Genomic DNA, 24,962 nt, shown 5'->3' with positions numbered 1-24,962 from the left:
CTTGCAGCAGAGCTGATGATTGCGCACTTAATGTCTTCTGTTTATATTAGGCAGGTAAAGAACTTTTAAAAAATTACTTTGCAAGGGGTACTATTTTTAGTTGAAACATCATGATTGTATAGTATATTTTTGCTGTGCTTTATTATTTTATTTTTGTTTCTTATGAAATCTTCAAGTTTTGTATTCTTAGTTCTGCTGTGACAAGAAAATTATTATTTTTTTTTTTTTTTTTAAACAAAAGCCAGTTGTTGCTTTCATATTTCAGTGAATATTCATGTACCTGGTATGTGAGGTATAAATTGAATATATTATCATCACAAACAGGATGTTGTTGCTGTTGGAAAATACTGTGTCAACTTGTCCGGAATAAATAAAGTGCTGCAGGACCAACAGTATACAACACATTTGTACCAGTTCCTTAGTACCTTGGTAACCCAGTCACATTTTCTCTCCATGACACTATCCAATATGAATACAAGCACATTCATTCCTAAAAAGGTAAACTATTATGGTTTTTGTTTTAGTGATCTTATATTCATGCATGGTTTCCTTGAAAACTTAGTACTTCAGGTGTATGTAGTTGGGCATCAAGTCAGGCAGGTAATTTGAACACCATGAAATTTAAAGTAAAAGGTCTGTCAAATGCAAGGATGGGAACAGTCATCATTTTGACCCTGTGCAATTTTCGTTGCCTCTGTTGTTTCAGAACTTGCTTTAACTAAATGTACAATTTTATTAATAGAGCATAAATTTTCAAGTACTTGTATTATCTTTTTTTTTTCTACTCAATTTCAGGACTACAAAGCTAATCGTCTTGTAAGTGGAATTCTTCAGTTGAGTAAACACACTCACTTTATAGTTGATGAAACTGCCCTCACAGCTGGTCAGTTAGATTCTAAAGGTGTTCAGAATTTGACAGCTTTGGGCAATGTCATTAACTGGCAGAAAATAGATTATGACTTCCAGTACCACCCAATTGAACAGCATACCAATATTCCTGTTCTTATCTTGTCAGAAGGAAAATCAATGATAATGAGGTTTGTAATTTATGGTCAATTTAAACTTTTATTCATATTAAAATATCACCATGTATGATCATAATGTTTAATGTAAATGGTTGGAAATATCCATTATGTGCAGGTACCTGGATTGTAAATATTTAATCATTTTATCATGAAAATACAGATTGAGATGAAGAACCTTTAACAAGCTAGTTTGCGTGTTTGTTACTTATATCATACACTCTTCCTCATTCTTTCTTGTACTATATTATTAATTACGTTAGCTCAACAATTTACATGAGTGATGTGTTCTCAAGAGATGTGTATTGTGCATCAAGTATTTCCAGAATTAATAATAACTGATGAATGGTATGTGAAGCTGCCTAATTTACTCAATACAGTTGTCATGTGTCTCGTTATACGTACACAAATCTTATTGTATTTTCATATAATTACTTTGGTTTGTTAATGATTCTATTGGTCATTTGGAATTTAATTCATGATTTATAATACAAACTAAACTTTTTACAAAAAGCCATAAACTTACATAATGAACTAAACAATTTAAATTGGATACAGGAATAAAAATGGAAATTTCATGGAATTACAGATGCAGTTTGCAGGTGAAGTAGTACTGATTATGTTTCTGCATGCTGTATATGGGTTGTTTGTTAGAGGATGCCCATTAACACCATTTGTCAGATAAAGGATAATCATGTGTCAAAATTATGATTCTCAGTCTTGGGCTAGAGTTCTATAAAATTTCAAAGTTTATCATTTATATTTAATCTTCTAACAGTTATGTTTTGACTGTAAGTTTGAGAGTCACTTAAGTTTACATGGAATTATTGGAAACTTTTCTTATGTAGATAGTTTTGTAATTCTATATAATTTAAATTTCAGTGATGCACAAATTCGACTAAGTCCCACTCACACTGATGTTGCTTCAGCTTTTTGTCGCATTGAATCAAAATTAACTACAGATATTTTGAGAAGAATAAGACTTTATTTAACTGCTGCTAGACTCATTGATTATGAACTTTCTGAAGATATGCAAAAGGTAAGATTGTAACCTAAGAAAATTTAGTTTTTAACTCATTTTCATATATCCTTGATGTTAACTGTTGCATGGTACTTTTTATTAGCCTACAGGTTGGAAAGGAATAGGTACCTACAGTATAGGTGGTTAGTGCCGTCAGTGTGATGACCTAACACAGTTCACTGTAGGCATTACTTCAGGTTCTTTGCAGCAGACTTTTAGTCCCAAGCTGCAACTTCTACTTCTTTCATCTATTTACTGCACCGCCATTCATATTCTCTTTCTTCCATTTACTTTCCTCCCTCTCCTAACATTTGTTTCATAGTGCAACTGCAAGGTGTTGATTCTGTTACATTTTTAAACCTTTATTCCCTCTATTTTCCTCCTTTCAGCGCTGAATGACCTTGTATCTAAATTTCCATATTTCCAATTACAATTCCTATAACATGTTTTGTTGCTCACACTGTAGGTTCTTTAGCCTCATGGCACATCTTTCCCTTTGGTCTCTTGCATACTAGCTGTCCAATTTAATCTTGTCTTGCTCCTATTTTCAACCCTCTAATCTTAAAGAAAAAATCCTTCAGGCTGGCCCTATGAGAATCAGGAAATGACTTGGTACTTACTCTAGTGTAACCATTGAATTTTATGAAAATATCATCTTAAACGTTTTTACGTTGTTGTTTCCATATATATCCTGTGCACTTTATACCTGAATTTCCTTCAAAATTATAAGAATAATAAAATTAACAGGAAAATGTTGTCAGATTTAAGAATAAGCAAGTGAGATTTTCTAGTATTTAATTGACTAGTTTCTTTTAACAAAATAAAGCAAGACAGCACAACGTTACTTTATGTTATAAGGAAAAGCAATTGGGGGAATTAATTGTTGATTAAGCCTAAAATATAAATGTATTTTCCAGCACATTCTAAAAATAGAGTCTGAAGTATAAAAAGAAGAAGAGGGAAATGATGTTACAGCCCAAAAGAACAGTAACTGTTGAGCTAAATAAAATTAGATATTGAAGAAGAATGTTCATTCATAGCAGACAAACAAATGCTCAGTACTACTGAATAACTTTCATGCACAGAAATTAAGGACATGGAAACCACTCTATAGCTTTGAAGTTCTCAAATGAATCATTTGAATTTGAAGGTAGTGAATCACTCAAACTCCATTGTAACTAAGTTCCCAATTATGTATGTGCAATAATGATATATGAAAGTGATTCTGGAGCTTAAATGGCTTTCACTTGGAAAAAATGTTTAAATTTAAAGCCGTCATTCAACCTCATTCCCAGTTAGTCAACAGACAAAATTTTGATATACTAAATTTAAGAATAAAATTTATTTCAATATTCACTTGAAGATATAACGCATAAAGGGCCCCAATATGCAGAGTTTATTAACTGCTCTAAATCTCTTCATCGTGTATGGTTTGCAGTTATTAAATTAAATTAGTCTTCCCAACATTGAAGCTGCTTCAGTTTAAATAGTTGTCTTCAGTAGAAAGCAAAAAAATGTGTAACCTTAGTAACTTGAAAATGTTATGGCTTTTCAGAACTGCTATCCTTAAAATAACTGGTACAACAGGCTGATATTTATTTTCAAATCATATGTAACAGTTATAAAGGCTGGAATATGCTAGGTCCATTTTCACATCGTTTAAATGATAAAGTGGTATGTGGTTACCGGTAGAGCATTGTACGAAGTTGGGGCAAATATGACCACATTAACCCATGCAAGGGCTGTCAGACTGTCATAGGCTACAGGGAATAAGGTTTACCCAGTTACCTTCTATCATAATGCCTGCCATATGTGTAATCTTTCATCCATTTAGTACCAATATCCTCACCTTTTTACCCCTTTCAATCATCAATCCCATATTTGCTATACATATCTTCATTATTGTATTCTCTCAAGATTTTCACTCCTCTTGCCTGTAAAAGTTCTGTCAGATGAGGAAGGAAGCCCATTTTGTTGAGGTAAATGTATGCTGGACTTTAGTTCTTTAGCTGTTGTGGCATCCTCAAATCTCCACATTTTGTTCAGTCTGAGAACCAGCTGAATGGTCATTAGCTCATTTTGAGTTAAAATAATGGAGCACATTCTCTTAGTATCTAGCACCTATAAGTACTTATGAAAGTGAATGTTAACATTACTTAGAGGCAATTTGCAATTTTTTTTGTCAGCAAATTATTAGTAATTTTACAGTGAATGAATTCAAATGCATTATTCTTTTTTGGAAATGTAGAACTTTTCATAATTATTTTCAGATGGTACAAGATGATTTTGTTGAGAGTCGCAGAAATGATAATAGCATTAATGCTGAGGATCTTCACAACCTTCTTATACTTGCCAGGTAAATGTTTTCATGGGTTTAGTTGTCTCAGGAAAGTTTGAGTAACTAAAACTATCAATTCTTAAGAAAGTTTGAAGGATTTGCTTTGAAGGACTTACAAGCAATGTATTACTGATTAATATTGACTGCTTTTTATAATTCACTCTTTTCATAACTATATTTTTGAAACACTAGCATATTTACCACAAAGCATGGCATACTCATAGTTCGTTCTATTACTATCTCACCCTTGCTGAGAAACTAAAAGGTTTGTCATTTCATATTCTGAGAAACCAAAGGGTTAAGTCATTTTCATATTCCAGGACAAGTCTTATTGTTTGTTTGTTTGTTTGTGGTGTGGTGTGTGCATGGAACCAGTGGTTATTTAGCAACAGGGACAAGTCTTAATAATATCTCCAGTAACTTTTACTCACTACCAAGGGCAGCCATCACCTCATTAAGCTGTTTTATTATATTAGATCATTATGTATACCCACTAACTACATGTGCTCTTTTCCTTGTTTTAGGTAGTATTTATGAATGTAGTTATTACTAGAATTTGTAAACGTGTTTGGGAGAAAACTAATAAGGGCCTTAAGCTAACAAGTTTCCTTAGAGGTTGTCCTTATGGTGAATGGAATATGAAACATAGATGATGTAAATAATTAAGGTACTCAACAGAGGCTTCAACATTGTCAAAAAGTTAAGGCAAATGTAGATGAAACTGCAATATTACAAACTTTCTGCAACTTGTGAAAATCTCCATCAATAAGACAGTCAGTAAATGTTTACAGTCTTAATTAATTGGTATGAAAGATTTAGTACTGTGCAATGTGACGTGGCCCCTTATATGTGTTAGCAATTGTTATCTCAGCTATTATTCATTTATGTTTTCCCTTTTTCTGATACAGGCATTCTTGTGTATGGCAGCTTGCGTACCAAGTTAATGACCATTTAGAAGTTGTTCCATGTGAATGTTTACATTGATTGTAGAATAATAATCTCCTTGGTATCAGTCTCTCACTGAAATTGTTTACAAGAGCCACAGATTCACCATCGTAACCATGATAAACATTTCTATATCACCTTTTTTTACTTGGACAAGAAATACGCCTTCTCCACTGTCTTCTGTACTTTCTGCCTGAACTCCTGTTAGCTTTGTGTAAAAGGGCTTACTGGTAACCTGTCCAATCATACTAAGTTCTGTTTTGCTAAAGTTGAATTATTTGCATTTTTACAGATTGATAACTGTGAGCTGTGGTGAAAAAGCCTAACACTGGATGTTTGGAGAAGTGTTAAAATTTTAGAAAATGAAAGAAAAATGCGCTTGACTTCCACTAATTAAGGAAGCTACCATGTATATATGTTTTATTTTTTTATAACTATAACCATTAGCTTACGCTTTTGATAATTCATACTTTTGTACACTTTAAATGAAAATCAAAATACAAAAGTTGTGATTTTATTTTTCCATTCCATTATATAATTACTAAACACAAGTTGGTATATAACAGTTCTTTCCAGAATTGTAACAAATATTGAAACTGATCATGTGACAAAACTGACAAAAATTACTTAAAAGTAAAATATGAGAAATAAATGTAATACAGAAGACCACGGCAACCTGTTTATCACAGAATTACAATACCTTTATATGTGCATAGTTATACATTAACCAATTAAACCCTTCTAATATAACTTGGAGTTTGGTACAAACACATATAAAAGGCAGATACTAAACAGGCCTGTCCCTAAGATTCATAATAAGGTCATCAATATAAACAAAACTAAAAACAACATGTTTGTTAATCACTACCAGGATCATCTGCAGCTTCTGCTTCATCTCTCTTATAGTGCCGGTATTCTGGTTTAAGTTCCCATGTATTCTTATTAGATTTCGTACATTGTAGTCACAGACTTCCTTTAGAATCTCCTTCAAATATGTCTGGAAGGAAGAAAAAATTTCCATTTACTATCTGATACCCTGTGAAAAAATTTAAAAAGTACTAAGCATGAACTATGTGCATAATGTAATATTTTTAATATACTCAGTGACTAAATCTTTATTACAATTTATACCATAACATGTTTTTTGATAACAGCCTTCTGAGAGTTAACATAATTATTTAAGTGTGTCTGATTAAACTACTTAATTATAAAACTACCATTTACAAAAGAAACCATATTTCCATGTGGGGAAATCCTGATCAAACTAACCTATTGTAACTTACCACCAGGTTAATTCTACATGAATTACTGGTCCTATGGCCCTGTTTGTCCTGATCAAAACTTTAGGACTTGACATTAAATTTTACTATAAAATCTAAAAAGTATCAATTACAAGGATATATAGTCAACTGCACAATTATTAAATGTATTTAGTTGTGCTACTAAGCTGAGAATCTTGATAACTTTAATAAAGATGGGTATGCCATAATAACTGCTGTTCTTTCTATCTCTCTATATCTTAGACCAGCCATACATGTGTTCAAGTACGACTGATAATTTCAAGGGTATATAAAGAGAATTCTAATTCTTTCAGTTGGTTGGCACCTTACCCCTTTGTCTAGATCCTGGTTTGATCCTGATGAGAAGCAGAAATTTAATACAACTTTCCTCAATAAAAAACTGATTTCACATGCAAATTACTAGACCGAAATATTCATACAGAATGAGAGCAAGGGAGAGATACATGGTTGGTACTTTACTGAGGGGGTCTCTCAACACCAGGCTGAGGTCAATACTTTCATACTGATATTTGATTCAAACAAGAACTGAAATAGATATTGGTACATTCCCCCCAGGTGTAAACATAAACTATTATTTCTGAAATTGAATATTTTGGTCTAACATAAAACAACTTCCTCCCTGAAGTTTTATTTGAACTTTCAACATGGTTGAAGATTAGCCTTACAAAGTGGTTGAATTACCCAAACTTGTAATTTTAAATCTTGCCATATGTTTTTTTATTCCTCCATACCAACCTCTGAGACTTCATAGCTGCAACTTGCAGTATTAAACATAATGATATCCCACAGCTAGTAACAGAAATAAAAAAAACTAAAACCACAAAACTTGACACTTACAATGGGTTGACGAGTAAGCTTTTGCAAGTCCTTGATATTGTAATACTGATGTTTTTCAAAGGCAGTAACAACATCTCCATATAACTCTCTCTTTATCATCCCTTGCTTTCTTACCCTCTTGTTTCTTTCTTTCTTCAAGTTCAACCTGTTAGAATGAACAAAAGATGACAATTATCAGCCAAAGCACAAACATTTTGGCAGTATGTATTACAGTAACTAATAATACTTTCAACAAATAATGATGCATATTAATGAGTCTCAATAATTACATAAAAAAATTTACTTCCTACCAAACAGAAATAATAAGTAAAAAAGCAATGCATACTTACTGTATGCGCATGTTTTGCAGTTGGTCTGTAGGAATTCACAGGCCTATCAATGAAACCAGCTTTCCTGTTTGGCTGTGCTGCTTTGATGACAGCAGCCTTCTTCTGATTCATATAATACCTATCCACTGTAAAAAAATTTTAATCTGGTTAAGATGAAGTCTTCAATATGACCAGATTGTAAATTATTGAAAAAGATAATTCTCCTATTCTAGAATGCAATACACAACTGGTAAATTTAAAACTGAGTAAAATTATATTTACCATGAACCTGTACAGTCCTTATAAAATATGAAAATAGAAGAGAGTCAAGTATAATTAGCAAATTAGCAACTTTTGTAAATTCAAATTGCAAACAGATTTCATAACATGGTATGTAACTACTATTATAATAGTTAGGTTTAATAAGAAGTCTCAGGCAAAAACATTTTTCAGACTTTTAAATAAAAACCTAATCTCTGGAAAAGCAGTTCTCTGGTATTTATAGCAATATTTTACTAGAAATAGTGCTAAAGAAGACCTATTTCACTGGGCGACACGGCTTCCTCGCCCAGAAATAGATTTTTCCTAAGTCAAAATCCCTTTGTTGGTAATCCTATTGTTAGTCCTCTTCATATAACATCCATAATACCTATAACATCCATAATACTTTATAATACTTTTATTCTTTTACAATGCATGATTGTACCCACTATATCTAAAATTAATATACAACTGTAAACTCACCCACTGGTTGACATTCAAACTTCTGAATAACCTGTCCTTCCATGTACAGCTTTTCAACTTCTGCTCCTCCTCCATCACCACTCCCACTTGCTGAAAGCACAAAAAGGATAATGTTTCAAAAATAAATCAATTCTGCTCAAGAGTTCATACCTTCTTCCCTCCTATTGAGCTGTTTTATTTTTCCTTTCCAATTTTAATTGTTTTTACCGTACATATTTTGGTTTATGTTTTAGTACAGTTTCTTGCTTTCAAAGCCTTTTCATGTTAACATCAAGTTGGACATGCTTTCTTCACAGTACAACTACCATGATAAAGTAATAAGCCCAAAATTAAAACTTCCTCCTGTGATATATACATGAGAAAATGTTCAGGCCACCTTAGCCACCTATGCCAGAAATTCATGCCATCTACTTTACTGAAAGACAACCTCACATAATATGCTCTTGGTGTACACAGTCACTGCAACATATTTCCCTTATGTTATGTGAGCAAACATTGGCTAAAATATCAGCAGTAGGTCTCTGAAACAAGGCCTTTGAAAACTGTTCAAAGAGGAAGGCAAGAAGGCAACTAAGCTTTGTTTTATTTTCTCTTTTCCCCTCTACCTCTCAGCTTGGTTGATTTTTTTTTCCAGTGTTATGACCACAAAATATCAGATCCAAACTATGTTCCAAGTTCCAATATTTTTTCTCTTATTCCTTGATGTCTTTCCTCTAACAATTTGAGGGCTTTTTTCTATTCTCTTCAAATGGTCCTTTGTACACACTGATTCTACCATATCTTTGATACTGTACGTATATCCTCATTCCACACGTCACACCACTTACTCCCTCCTCCTGCTTTGAGTCTTCCTATTTGTTTCTACATTGTCGTTCATTTGTTATATTGTTTCAAGGTATGCCTCACCTGACATAACAGCATAGGCCTTTTGCAAGTTATTTATACTTTCCACCATATTAATTAATAAATAAAAGTTCCTGGTTTCCTACTCTTAAGATTATGTTAGTAATTTAGACCCTCTTCAACAATTATGACACTTCAACAATGTTTCCACCAAGGAAGATATCCAGCTATCCAAGGCAATGGTTTGCCTGGTACAAGCATGATATTTTTTCAAAATAAACTACATGTTATATATATTTATACATCTCTTTCAGAACAAATCTAAGTGAATTGAATAGGCGAGATAAGAATCTAACCTTATGGAGGGTAACCTCTCCTAACAAAAGCAACAGGACTATTATTTTGCTGTAGTGCAGTGGTCCCCCCCGTATTCGCGGGGGATGCGTACCAGACCCCCCGTGAATAGTTAGAACCCGCGAATGTTTGGAACCCCTATAAAAACGCTAAAAACAGGCTATTTTGTTAGTTAAAACTCAAGAAAAACTACAAAAAATGTTCATACTTGGTTTTTTTAATAGTTTTATCACAAAAAAGTGCATTTTATGATGAAATTGATAAAAAAAAACCAGGAATTTGTGGATATTTCTCATAGAAAATACCGCGAATGCGCGAATTTTATGCGAATAATGCGGGGAAACGTTCACAAGAGAAATCCGCGAATGTGTGAGTCCGCGAATCCGGAGAACACGAATACGGGGGGCCCACTGTATATGTAAAAGTTGCCCACTTTGAACCAGGACATTAAAGCAATCATTTGTACAAATGAAACAAACATTTATTATTTTATGATAATTACTACTGATTCATTAAATAAAAGCAAAAACACATGGTAACTGATAAACTTTGATGTTGGAATAAATTATGAGAGTCAAATACTGTGTATGGATCAAATGTACCGACAAAAGATTCCACACAAAAATTCAATACTTTACATGCAATCACATACTAATGGGGAATTTAGGAATACTGCAGATTCTAAAAACTGAGTATTACTATAAAACATTACCCTATCAAAGAATGAATTAGACAGAACACTAGCAGATTATTCAAGGAAAATATTTAATTTTGAATAAATGGAACAAACAAATACAAAAAATAGCAAGACAGCTTTTTCTGTCAAGCTGTGCCCAACACAAATTCATCCCAACTCTCTACACTTACTAGCCTATGCTTCACAGACTAACCACAGAAAAATTTTTCCACATAAATCAGTTTCTATAAAAGAGATCTCTGAGCTTAGCTTAGGCAGAAAAAATCTCAAAAAATATAATCTATCTGCAAGTTAAAACTTGGTCAACTTAGGTAAGTCTATCTTTCCTTAAAATATAAGTTGTACTGTAATACACATCATATACTACTGTAAAGAAGAAGCAATAAACAAATAATATATACTGTAATTCCCAATTTATGTTAGAGATTGGAAGTAGTATTCCTGTCACAACTTCAGGATCATATGAAAAGAATAATGATTTCATCTCCAACATATACAACAATAAATGAGCTAATCAAACCTTAATAAAAAAGGCACTAAGCACAAAATATCACGAAATATTTTGTTGTATGAACATACTACTTATAACATCATAACATGAACTACAACTCACCTGGGACATGTGAAAAAACACCCAATGTCATCTCCTTGATGGGATGCAAAATAAACTTGTGCTCCCTTGGAATCTCTTCATCATTCAAATACTGTTCCCCACATGAAAAAGTTACTTGAGGCAGTCTGCCAGGAATTCTGAAACAAAATTAACAGAGGACCAAATAATAAGTATTTTTGTTCAGATTCACTACTGAAATCATTAACTGTAACATTAAACAAACATTAATGCTATACTAGTATATGAATACATTTACATTAAGTGAATTATGCAATGAAGTAACATAAAAAACATGGTTTTTTAACTGGCCTGGTCATAAACAAGATGGCCAACGTGCATGCACAATTGTCACTTCTTCCAGATTTTGACTTGGGAAAAACTAGGTTCAGCCTCACTGATGATGAGAGAAAATGCCCTCTTGTCTTTGAGTCTATTATACTCTATCACATGTCAAAGTGTTTATCATTACAACACAATATTCGGCTACAAGACCAGGCTAAAAGATATTTCTTTGATATCAGTCTAGTCACCATGGAGAGTGCTGGTACATCATGGACTCACCGGCAACTACCAAAAATAGGTTTTTCCTACGTCAAAACCTGTTTTGTAGCTAAAGTAATACATATATATTTCCTTTAATTGGAACCTTTAAAATAACATACATGTACTTCAAAAATACAAACCCACAGTTTACTGTGTTAAAACATGCATGGCACACTTCAACTCAAATTGAGTCATTCATTAGACAAGCAATCCTGAGTTATTCTCTCAGGTGAACATCCCTACAGACTGTCCCAAACATCATTCACTGCCATAGTGAAATGAAGAACTAGTAGATCAAGATAATTGGAGGATCTATAAGGAAGGCACTTCTAGTAAAATAAAACGTCAGTATGTAAGGAACATGAAAATTCAAAATTTCAAATATTTATGCCCCACAAATACAAACATCTACCTTAACCTGTCATGGCTGGGTGCTAAACAAATTGGAAAATAAGTAAAATGAAATAATTTGAGTTATCCTGTCACTTCACCTCTCCACTATTCAGCCATACACCTGATAGATCACTTGGGGTTTCGGGCAGGCAAAATTGCACATCTTGCTTCTTAATTACCATTGGGAAACTGCTGCTTTGATACCAGTATCCCTGACCTTACGGCACCTAATGTTGGTGAATCTATGCAGTCTCTCCTTCTCAGTTTCATTGTATCTTCTCTTATGGAACCCATCTGGGTTCCAAAACAAAGTTTTCCAATAAATTTTCAACAGATTATTACATCAAATTTTCCTCCTCTGTTCCACATGCAGGTTGATCTCATAGTCCAGAAGAGATTGGCAAATCTCTTTAGCTTTCACTTCTTATCTAATTCTTCTTTGAGTGATTTCATTACCCTTGATCACCTTACCCTGCTACTATACCTAGTGTGGCATCTGGTCTCGATCATACTCCTGTGCTATCCTGTCTTTTTTGCCTGATTAGTAATTATTGCATCTATCCTTCGTTCCCAAAAGTGCAGTGGTTCAGCCCATCCCAAAAATAAGCAAACAATCTAATCCATCCAATTAACATACTTTGCTCTAATTTTATAAAATGCCATTCCATTGCTTTAAATTCTACCAATGCTACTGTATTCAAAACTTAAATACTATACAATGCTCTAACTTTTTGAAAGGTAATTCCATTAACTTAAGTTGTACCTAAATCACTTTCACACATACCTTAAATTCAGCTTTCTTTGGAATTTTTATTCCTTGCACCCCCTTAGAAACATAGGCCTCTGGCGAACCTTCCTCATTATACTTTTATATGTTTGTAAATAATGCATCAACTCCTTTCTCCACCACTAATGCTGTTTCTCAAGGTTCATTTCACTATTCTATATTTTTCCCTTTCTTTATAAAAGTGCTTATTTAGTCTAAATCTTCTCCTATTCAAGTTGCAACAGGTTAATTGCAAGTAAGTACGTAAAATGTAATTAAACCTCTTAGTTAGAACCCTTGTCTGTATGAAGCACAGTCAAAGAAAATGCAGATGACAGCAAGGCCCAAAACTTTGACAAAAGTGAAGTAAAATGAAACATCATTCCTTAAATAGTAAATTCAATATGTAACCAACAAAATAAACTTTAAAACGAGACACAATACCATCAGAATACTATACTGATGAGTCTGGGTTGAAAAATACCTGGTATTATTCAACTGTGCTGTGAATTCATCTGAATCTGAATGATATATTCAGGGGTATACATTTCCTCACATTTACAAGAGAATCTAAAATAAGTGCTACATGATTTTGTTGGACTGTGAACTATACTTTAATTATACAATCCACATTCTAAACCAATATTACTCTTAATCTTAGAACACATACTTCCTTAGAATATATGCTTAATTACAATATATACTGTTCAAACTTACTTTTGAATTTTGAGCTTCCCAACTTCTGCACTATTTCCAGGATTTTCACCCCATTTCTGTCGCATATATTTTGGAATCTGAAAATGTATATACTATTGTATTACTTAACATTTAATTAAATACTAATGTCAATAAAGAAAAATCCAACTAAAGTATTAATACAAGCTACTGCACATCATGTTATCGTTAATTACATTTATAAAATGATATTGTTATGATACAATAAAGTTTATACATACTTACCTAGCAGATATATACATAGCTATTGACTCCGTCGCGCCGACAGAATTTCGAATTTCGCGCACACGCCTACAGGTAGGTCAGGTGATTTCCCCCACCGCGCTTGCCGCTGGGTTGCCAAGGAATAGGAACCATTCCTGTTTTCCATCAGATTTTTTCTACACCATCTGTCTCCTGAGGGGAGGCTGGGTGGGTAATTTAACTGTATATATCTGCCAGGTAAGTATGTATAACTTTATTGTATCATAACAATATCATTTTTATACATTCAACTTACCTGTCAGATATATACATAGCTGATTCACCCATTGGAGGAGGGTAAAGACAGCTAATAACTGATTTAACAGAAATCACACAATCGTTGTAGGTAATAATAAAATAAAACCTTGGTTCCTACCTGTTTTTAGACTGAAGACTTCATGGTTAATGCCAGGAGTCTGCTTAGTCTCAAGAGCCTCAGCGAGATATTGATCTATTGCTAAGAGTTCTTGTAGGTCTGCCAAAGGGGTCTTATCCACTTACTTGTCGATCCTATAAGGGCTATGTCAAAGGGTTTTCAATCCACTTATATGACAAGAACCTTTTTAACTAAGGAGCACAATCCCGATCCCGATCACCTTAACCTAACCAAATGTTGTTTTCTAAGATTGCAAGAAGTCATCCCCGAACTCCTTGCAAACAACCAAAAAACTCAATCACAATTACTTTTACAACTAATTTTTATGAAAAATAAAAAATAAAAATAAACAAAAATAATTTCAATTTGTACTACCTCGCTTGTAAGACCTATTCCACATTCTCATACTGTCAAAGCACCAAGGCCGCCTGTGCTACACCAAGTACTCCTGTCAGCAGAAAAATCCTGATACTGTCTCAAAAGGTGAGGTTCATGTACGAATTTAGACAATGTCTTTAATACTACTCCGTTTAAAAGGCACATTTCTAGTTCCTTACTAGCAAGGGCTACGGCCGTCTGTGCGACACCAAGCACTTTTTACCAGTAGTAACCACAAAATCCCGCCTCAAATAGTGGAGATCTACGTAATCAAAGACACCATTTCTATCCAAGCCTATCCTGTAAGATAAACTCACAGTTCCTTACCTAAACAAGGCATGGCCGCCTGTGCAACAACTAGCCGTCAGGTAAGAAAGTTAGAGCCCATCCCAAAGGTATGGTATGGGAAAATATTAGACTTTTAATAAAAGTTTAAGGATCGGTAGTGTCCTCAGTCCCAGCACTGTATCCGCAGACACAAAAGGGCCTAGAGAGAAGCACTTGTCATAGGTAATTTTAACATCTCTAAGATAGTGGGATGCGAATACCGAGTTACATCTCCAATAGTCGCATTAATAATATCCTTCATGGACATATTCTTTTGGAATGATAATGAGTTGCCACTGCTCTTACCTCATGAGCCTTAACTCGTAATATTTTAAAGGAATCCTCTGCACAATCGCTATGAGCCTCCATAATAACACTTCTATAAAATACGCTAGCGCATTCTTGGACATTGGTCTTTTCGTGTCCCGAACTGCGCACCATAGACTTTGTTTTACATGCCTTTAACTCTTCTTTCTTTTTAAGATAGAACCTAAGAGCTATAACTGGGTGCATAAAGTTCTTTCAATTTCGTCTCCCACTAATGTTGAAAGACTTTTCACTTCAAAACTCCTTGGCCATGGTTTCGAAGGGTTCTCATTTTTTGCCAAAAACAGAGTTTGAAAAGAACAGATGGCTGCGGCTTTCTTTAAAACACCCGAGAATCTAGGGCATGGATTTCACTTATTCTAGGCATGGATTTCACTTATTCTCTTTAGCCGTCGCTAAGGCTATGAGAAAAACACACTTTCTCGTCCAATCTCTGAACGAGGCACGGTCGGGAGGTTCAAATTTTCTCTGATGTAAGGAATTTGAGCACAACATCCAGATTCCAACTTGGAGGAGTAGCGGATATAGATTTTGAAGTCTCAAACGATCTTATCAGATCGTGCAAATCTCTATCCTCTGCCAAGTTTAAACTCTATTTCTAAATACCGCTGAGAGCATACTTCGGTATCCCTTTATGGTAGACGGACGCTTGGATTCCTCTCTCAGAATAACAGAAAATCTGCTATATTGGTCACAGAGGTATCGAGGAGGACAGCTTATTCTTCCTACACCATCTTCTAAACACATCCCACTTCGGTTGGTAGACCCGAATAGTTGACGATCTTCGGGCTCTAGCAATTGCTTTCGAAGCCTTGCTTGAAAAGCCTCTCGCTCTGACCAATCTTTCGATAGTCGAAAGGCAGTCAGAGCGAGAGCGGGGAGGTTTTTTTTGATGACCTCTCGAAGTGGGGGTGGGGTTGTCTGAGAAGATCTATCCTGTTTGGAAGAGATCTTGGTTAGTCTACTGTCCATTCCTGTACCTCTGTGAACCAATCTTGGGATGGCCAAAACGGGGCGATGAGAGTTAATCTCGTCCCTGTTGATGCTACGAACTTCTTCATCACTACTAGCAACTTGAATGGAGGGAAAGCGTAAGCGTCGAGTTCCGACCACTCCAGTAGCATGGCATCCACCGTATTGCTCTCGGGTCTTCTACTAAGGAGCAGAAGTTCTCTATTCTTTTTGACAGGAATGTCGCAAAACAATTATCTGCGGCCTTCCCCACAGGTTCCACAGTCTTTGGCAGACTTGTTCGTGCAGAGTCCACTCCGTGGGGAGAACTTGGTTTGTCCTGCTGAGCCTGTCTGCTCTGACATTCCGTTTCCCCTTTTACAAATCTGGTCAGGAGGTGATATTCCTCTCCTCCGTCCATGACAACGATCCTTCATTATCTCGAATAGGGAAAACGAGTGCGTCCCCCCTTAGCTTTTTTTATATAGCCAACGCCGTGGTGTTGTCTGCGTTGACTTGAATCACTTGATTTTTTACTTCTGACTCGAAGAATTTTAATGCCAGAAACACTGCAGTATAGTTCTTTGGCATTTATATGCCAATCCTTTTGCTCTTTCTTCCATTTGCCAGAGACTTATCTTGCCCCTAGAGTCGCTCCCCATCCCGTCTCTGAAGCGTCTGAGAAACAAGATTTGGTTTGGGTTCCGAACCTCTAGGACACTCCCTCGTTTTTTCTTTTTTGAGTGGGAGCAGCCCACCCATTAGGTGTTTCTTCGCCTCTATTGTTACCAGGAAAAGTGTCCGACAGATGGCCCTTCTTCCAAGTCCAAGATCTCTTAGGAAGAATTGCAGAGCCTTAGATGAAGTCTTCCTAGGGATACAAATTGTTCCAGGGAAGAAAGAGTCCCTAGAAGGCTCAGCCACTTCCTGGCTGAACTCCTGTCTTTCTTTAGGAAGGATGTTGCTTTCTGAATCCCTCGAAGAATCCTTTCTTGGGACGGAAAAACCCGAAAAATCCCGAGAATTCATCTGAATCCCCAAATAGACTAAGTCCTGACTGGGGATCATCTGCGATTTCTCGAGATTCACGAGAAGTACTAACTCTTTTGTCAATTCTATGTGTTTTCTTCAGATCCTCCAAACATTGTTCCTGGGGTATTTTGCTCTGATCAGCCACCAATCGTCTAGGTTAAAGAGAGACGCTTATGCCTTCCAGGTGTAGCCATCTGGCTACGTTCCGCATCAGGTACGTAAATACCTGTGGAGCCATGGAGAGGCCGAAGCACAAGGCCCTGAACTGGTAGACCTTCCCTTGTATCACAAACCTGAGATACTTCTTTGATGACGGGTGAATAGGAACGTGGAAATATGCATCCTGCAGGTCTAAAGAGACCATCCAGTCTCCTCTTTGCAGGGCTGAAAGTACCGCAGGCAGAAGTCTCCATCGAGAACTTTTTCTTTTCCACATTTTTGTTCAGGTAGCTCACGTCCAAGACTGGCCTCCATCCTCCGGATGCCTTTGGAACTAAAAACAGGCGGTTGTAAAACCCCGGAGAGGAACGGATCCTGAACCTCTTCTATTGCCTCTTTGTCCTTCATTCCTATCACCATCTGAAGAAGTGCCTCCCTCAGAACAGGGTCCTTGTACTTCGCCGACAGTCCCTTTGGGGAATTTGACAAAGGTGGTCTGTCCTGAAAAGGTATAATGTAACCTTTCCCCAAGACTGCTAGCGTCCAAGATCGGCTTTCCTTGTCGCCCAAGCCCCTACGAAGTTTAGGAGTCTGGCCCCTACAGATGTTTGGAGGACTTCGCTGCTATTTTGATCTCTTGAAAGACCGAAAGGAGGACCTTCCTTGCTTTTCTGCTGCCTTCCTTTTCGTTGGAGGCGGACGAGAGGTGGAACCTCTCCGAAAGGGCACTACCGGAGTACGAGTAGTCTTCCTCGCCACTGGTACTGTTTGGTCTCATTTTCTTGGAGGATTGTTACTAATAGATCTTGGGTTGCCTTTTCAGCAAGAGACTTTGAAATCTCCTTCACCAAGTGCGAAGGGAAAAGGTGATCCGAGAGAGGAGCGTATAAAAGGGCTGACCTTTGTGAAGGAGATACCGCTTTGGTTAGAAATGAACCAAATAATGATCTCTTCTTCACTACTCCTGATCCAAATAGAGATGACAATCCTCCCGAACATCCTGAACCACCTTATCCATACAGGATAAGATGCAATGTAACAACCTCAGGCTCTAAAAACGTCTGGTTCGGTTTATTTGCCTTCTTGGCCAGCACTCCAAGGGACCAATCCAAGAAGTTAAAAACTTCTAGTAAACATGAAAAGTCCTTGAGGTGCTGATCCAATTCTGACATGCTCAATATGCTTTAGCTGTATTCAAAGCATGTCTCCTCGATGCTTCAACCAAGCTTGAAAAATCCGCCTCTGCGGAAGATGGAAGCATAAGTCCCATCGCTTCCTCTGTCCTGTACCATATTCCTCTCCTACCCCCGAGCTTACATATGGAGGTGCAAAAAACAAAAACTGTCTTTTGAGCTTCCTTCTTCACCTTCATCCATTATTTAAGATTGAATAGCCTTCTTCATTGATATGGCTGGCTTCATTTTTAAATACGAAGAAGATTTAGGAATCTTCGTACTCGAGAACAGAGATCTCGGGGAAGGAGGAGCTGCAGGGCTTAGAGAGTCTCCAAATTCTTGCAGGAGAAGAGAGGCTAACACTTTGTAATTAGATACCCCCTCATTGTTCGGGGTTTCTTCCTCCGACACTTCGTCCAACTCCATCATAGAAGGAGAGCGAGCTCTTTTATGAGAATCTTTGTCCGTAGATCTATTCCCTTTAGGAGAAATACTCCTAGAAGGAGAGAGACTGACAGATCTAGAAGCTCTCCCTTTCCTTTCCACTAAAACATCCTAAGACATCGAGGTCGAAACTGTAACCTTCGATGTACCAGGTTGCTTCCTTGAATTAGGGCTTCTATTTGTAGGAGACTCGCTATCCGAAGACATTACATGACTATATAAAGATCTTCTGTTACTCCTTGTAACTTCTCGCTCTTCCAGCTCTTCACGTTCAGCTGGCGCCTTGCGCCTGGCTGGCGCTTCGCGCTTGGTTGACTCTTCTCGCGCGGCTGGCGCCTCGCGCTCGGCTAGCGCTTCGCGCCTGGCTGGCTCCTCTCGCGCGGCTGGCGCCTCGCGCTCGACTAGCGCTTTGCGCCTGGTTGGCGCTTCGCGGCAGTCTGGCGCCTTGCGTCTGGCTGGCGCTTCGCGCCTCTATGTCGCTTCACGGCAGTCTGGCGCTTCGAGCCTGGGTGGCGCTTCGAGCCTGGTTGGCGTTTCTCGGCAGTCTGGCGCTTCACGCCTGGTTGTCTTTTCATGCTTGTTAGAATCCTCGCGCGCGGCTGGCGCATCGCGTCTGGCTAGCGTCTCGCACTTGGCCGTCGTTCCAGTAGTTTCCTTAGAGAAACCTAAACTCTTCTTATGATATAAATGTTGTTCTGAAGAGTAGTCTTTATTCTGAATCCTCATACGATATCGGATAGCGCCTGGCTGGCGCTTCGCGCCTAGCTGGCACATCGCGCCTGGCTGGCGCCTCGCGCTTAACTGGTAGTTCTTTGCGGCTGACTGGCGCTTCGCGCTCGGCTGGCGCCTAGCGCCCCGAACAACGTGGTCTGTGAAAAATAGACCCTTCATCCGAAGAAGAATCTTCTTTTCTGGGAGGTTGATAGTAAGGATTTTTTTTACTTCTTCACAGGAAGATAACATCCTTTCTTCTGGAGGATCTCTCGAAAGAACCCCGACTAGAGAAGCAATAGACTCTTGCATATCCTTCAATATTTTAGTCGTTTCTTCTCTTTGGTCAAAACGAGAGGAAGGAGAGCATTCTTTCTCCACCCTTCTCCACGACTTAGCGGGAGAAGCCAAAACCTTTGCTTTCTCGATCTCCGTCGGGGGAATCCTCCGATAAACGTTCCGGACTCGAGTTTATTCCCGATTCTTCCCAGATCCTCTTCATGGGACGAGAACGATCCGCTGATCTCCATCCTCTTTTAGGTAAGGAATTCTCCGAAGACGAAAAACATTCACGTAGAACGCTTTTTCTAATGCGTTCTCTGGCAGTCTGTGACGTTACAGATTCTGCCGAGAGACGTCTGAACTGGTGGGATCCTCCATAACCTCGTAAGGCTTTTGACATTCCGTTCTCCTCTGGCTTGGGAGCTTGAAAGAGGTCTAGGCTGGGAGCAATTGTGAAGCCAATCAGACGCCTCCTCCACTTCACTGGGGAAATTCACATCACTTTCCACAGCACTACTTTGCTTACCTTCTATGGCAGCCATTTACGCTCCATTTTTCATAAGCGCAGCTTTAAGGCTTGCGATCTCCGAAGCAGAGTCCGTAGGATCTGCATTCGGAGAAGGTCCTGAAAAATTACAAGGAGCGTTCATAATGTTAGAGGAGGGTACCATATTCCTCACCAAACCACTTGAAGATAGAGAGCTAGGCTTGGTTTTGGAAGAAGACTTCCTTAACCGGTCTTTCTCTAATTTCTTTAAATAAGAAGTTAGAGACTTCCACCCTTCAGCACTCAAACTCTATCACATTCATGACAAGTGTTATCCATCGGAGCATTCATACTTCCTGCATATTTTACATACAGTGTGAGGATCACCGAAGCTTTCGGCATTCTCACCAAATTGCACCTTCATTCACACACATTCTCACCACACTTCCAGAATCAGACATCATGATGAAAATTCCAAGCCAAAAATCCAAATAACGGTCCACAAAAAGCGTATGCCAGTACAACGATCCAAATACGTCACCAAAGGGTCCAAAAACGATGATCAATTGTATCCAAAAACAAAATCCAGCCGGAGATACCAACAACGATGTTGCCAGTACGGCCGACAGAAAAAATCTGATGGAAAAACGGAATGGTTCCTATTCCTGCACCTAGCGGCAGCGCAGTGGATCACCTGACCTACTGTAGCGTGTGCGCGAAATTCGAAATTCTGTCGGCGTGACGGAGTCAATAGCTATGTATATATCTGACAGGTAAGTTTGAATGTATAAAAACAAATAGCTTAAGAAAAATAAGCAACCAATTAAGCAATGACCCTACGCTTCATACAGGTATGTACATACTACGTATATTTAAATTCTAAAATCTAAAGCAGATCAAACATACTTTTACTCAATTAAGACATCTATGTGTCAATTGTCAAAGATCAGTATTTTTAAATACCTTCCATTTTTAATTACAGTTTTACTTCAAGTACATATTTTGTATGTGAGGGTCATTCTCTAACTACTCAAAAAATACGTAATGTGTTTCACGGAAAGTGGAGCCCCTTTATGATTTTTCTTCAAAAGCATGGCATTATTCCCTCAACAAACTAGTGGCAAAGTAATTGTAGAGTGAACATTGATGAGGTGAAACAGCCTGCATCTGGTCTTTCCATAGGTGCACATAAAGTAACCTTTTACAAAAAGAATTTTGAAGATATCAGGAATGACCACCCTGCTACGTTTGACAAAACAAATACAACCTCTAACCTAAAACCCTAAGATAAGGAGTATGTTTAAATAAAGTTCAATAAGGGACAGATCTCAAGGGTACATTTCCCACTACCATGAAACCAGAAGTGAATATTGAGAGGAAAGGTTTGTAATGGCATACATGAAGTGGAGAGATTTCTATAAGTAAACATTAAAGATGAACATACAAACTACACACAAAAATATTGGCACTTACAAAGAAAATGGAGATTCTGAGGAGGTGACCCATTCCATTTTGGAGGACTTAGTTAAGGGAGCTCAACAAAATAAATACCAATCAGTGGTCAGGCAATATTTGTGAATTTACATAGAACAGAGATCATAACAGATTACGTACTGCCACCTAGTTGAGGTAAATTTAGGATTCAAGGTATCCTTCAGGTCAAGTGCCACAATTTTTTTTCTCGGGGAGATTTCTTTCTTCAAATAAATTGGGACACCAAATACACACTGTTTACACTACTTTTCTCATGTTTGGATTTTAATTCCCAGATGTTCTTACCTCTAATAACATTCTTTTGTTTTTATCACACTAAACAACTTTTATTCTATGCAATTTGGTATTTTGAGTTATTTATCATGGGTTGCAGACACGTCCCATGGATGAACAAACACCCTGAAAAATGCTTTGTCCTAACAGTGATGAACTAGGCTATGCTAGCCTATCCTAAGAAATCCTAGCCTAAGCTTAGGTGTCTCCTCGAAATGGTATCCCAACCCAACTAGTAGGGTAAACAACCGAACAGTGACACAGCCACTACCTATCCTGGAAAGTGGCCACCTTCCTGAAAAAGTATTTGAATTCACAGCCATGAGCATCAGTCAAGAGTTGTGGCCCATCCAGGCAGCACACCGAGACCCGTACACTCCTCTTGAGTAGTGCTCCTCCTAAATTACGAAATACATAATGGCATAATTCATGTGCTTATTCAGGAAGTGGCTGCATTCCAAGAGGGGTGGCTGCTATGTGGCTGCTTGATCATTTTACCCTATGTTAGAACAATTAGGCTATACCTAGGTACACAGTAAAGAGTTTAACATGTTTAAGTATGTGATTGGTCTCAAAGGTGGGAGGGGGGGCATGAGGAAAGGGATGTAGGTAAGGAAAGGCCAAACCAAATCATACCTAGTAGGACTATGAAACAGGGTAAAACAACCGCTGTGCAACCATTGATCGGAAAAAAGACCACTTTTTTCACCCTGTATTTAATTGGTAAAACAATATAATTGAAAAGATTGAAATCTCGCCACAAAATGAGATATATGAAACCGAAATACGAAGTAAAATGACAATTTGTCGAAAATTGCATTTTTCCTCCCTAACTATACAAAACCTGAGGTCCTTTAACAATAGGAAGTAGCAAGCGGCAGCTGGAACGGTCCGTAAGCTTCGAACAAGGGAGAACGGTAGTTAACTGCTTGTCCGATCGTCCAGTGAGGTAAACAAATCACTTTTGCTTTTGGCCCATGCAAAATACGCAGAGTGAGGGGGGGCATGTGGAGGGACTATATGTATGGACCTCAGGTTTGTATAGTTAGGAAAAATGCAATTTTCGACAAAATGATATTGTTATGATACAATAAAGTTTGTTCATACTTACCTGGCAGATATATATATAGCTGTATTTTCTGAAGTCCGACAGAATTTTAAAAACTTCCGACACACGCAGTGGTCGGCCAGGTGGGTTAGTACCCATTCCCGCCGCTGGGAGGCGGGTATCAGGAACCATTCCCATTTTCTATTCATAATTTTTATTTCCACTGTCCCCCTGAGGGGAGGTGGGTGGGTACTTGATTATATATATCTGCCAGGTAAGTATGAAACAAACTTTATTGTATCATAACAATATCATTTTGTTCATGAAACTTACCTGTCAGATATATATATAGCTGAATCCCACCGTTTGGAGGTTGGGAAGGACAGATAGAAGGATTTTGGGAAACAAATGCATGCAGATGATTTACATCTTGGTTCCACCTGTTAGCATAGCTGACTTCGTGATTACTGTCACCCAAGTCTGCTTCTGCTTTACTAGAGTTGCCAGCGAGGTAGAGACCTATAAAGCTGGTGCACTCCATATGATCTGTCAACGGGGCATGACCACAATGTGACTAGACCATATTGACCATACCATGAGGGCTAAGAAGTAAAATAAATATATACTATATAAATATATATATCACCACCTGACCAACCTAGCCAAAGTTAAGGTGTGTTTAACTAAGGCTTAAGAGTTAAGAAGTCGTTGTTGTCGGTGACGTCAACAACTAAATTAAGAGCTCTTCCTAACCATTTCTACAGGATAGGATGAGTGGTACTTCTTGCCCCCAAGGTTGTGTCTGCAGACACGTATGGCCCTAGCGAGCAGCAGATCTCATATGCCATCTTCACATCTCGCAGGGAGTGTGAAGTGAACACGAGAGTTGCTTCGCTAAAACATGGTACTCAGGATGTTGCTGAGTGCCATGCTCTGTTGAAAATGCTTCCGAGGCCGCGCCCTCACCTCGTGAGCATTCAGATAAAAAGATTTCAAATCTTTGTGCAAACACAATGAAGGAGCATTTTTGAAAGAACTCCTTCTTAACACTAAAGCCAGGGTGTTCTTCGATATGGCAAGTCTGGTCTTTTCGGAACACTGCAGATTGCCCGAATGACTTCGACTTTCTTGAGTTTTATGTAGTAGAAAACTTGAGAGACGACAGGGCACAGGACTTCTCTGGCTCCCGCCCACTAACTTGTGCCATCCTTGCTTCCAAGCTCCTGGCCCAAGGACAAAACGGGTTTCCATTTTTAGGCCACAACGGAAGGCTTAGAGAGCACACCGCCTTGTGTTCTCTAAAGCCAAAACTTGTGACGATGCTTAAAATCTCACTAACCCTCTTTGTTCGTATCTAGGGTGGTTAGAGAAGGCCTTCCTGATCACATGCAAGAAGTTAACAGTAGGAGAGGTTCGAATGCTTTGACATCAAGAACTTCAGACTACGTCTAAGTTCCATATTGAAAGCTTCGATCTGGACATGCACAGTCAGTCCGTCTGTACTAAAGTCTGTTGACCGACCAGTTGACCAGTCAGACGAATCAAGGACAGCAAGGCTGTACCCTGAGACCATAAGGCACTATCTTCGCTGAATGGATGAGTGTCCTGGACTGCCTGGGCGATTCAATCTAAGCAAAACCTTGGGGGGTGTATCAACGTAAACCCAACGTCGTCAGCGAATCAACTCCTGACTCGAGCTTCTGGTGCCAGGAGAAAGGAGCGAGGAGCAAAAAGTCGATTCAGTTCCCAAAGGAAGATGCCTGACAGTCCAACCTGGTCTCATGTTACACGATCA

The 24,962-nt window shown here is 37.9% G+C and overlaps 1 protein-coding gene and 1 pseudogene across 1 annotated transcript; one reads left to right on the top strand and one right to left on the bottom strand.

Annotated features, from left to right (window-relative positions):
- Nucleotides 1-6: 6 nt before the first annotated feature.
- LOC135223789 (mini-chromosome maintenance complex-binding protein-like) lies at nt 7-5,799 on the top strand. The gene is made up of 6 exons (XM_064262578.1): nt 7-54; nt 325-498; nt 796-1,037; nt 1,905-2,061; nt 4,314-4,399; nt 5,619-5,799. The coding sequence occupies exons 1-6, from the start codon at nt 16-18 to the stop codon at nt 5,650-5,652; spliced, it is 732 nt and encodes a 243-aa protein (XP_064118648.1). The 5' UTR covers nt 7-15; the 3' UTR covers nt 5,653-5,799.
- A 25-nt stretch (nt 5,800-5,824) lies between these two features.
- The window catches only part of LOC135223787 (general transcription factor IIF subunit 2-like), a 36,690-nt pseudogene continuing 17,552 nt past the window's right edge, over nt 5,825-24,962 (bottom strand).

This window comes from Macrobrachium nipponense, chromosome 10, assembly GCF_015104395.2.
Source record: "Macrobrachium nipponense isolate FS-2020 chromosome 10, ASM1510439v2, whole genome shotgun sequence".
NCBI lineage: Eukaryota > Metazoa > Arthropoda > Malacostraca > Decapoda > Palaemonidae > Macrobrachium > Macrobrachium nipponense.
The sequence above is the reverse complement of the archived record's forward strand: the minus strand, read 5'-3'. Positions and strand labels throughout refer to the sequence as shown.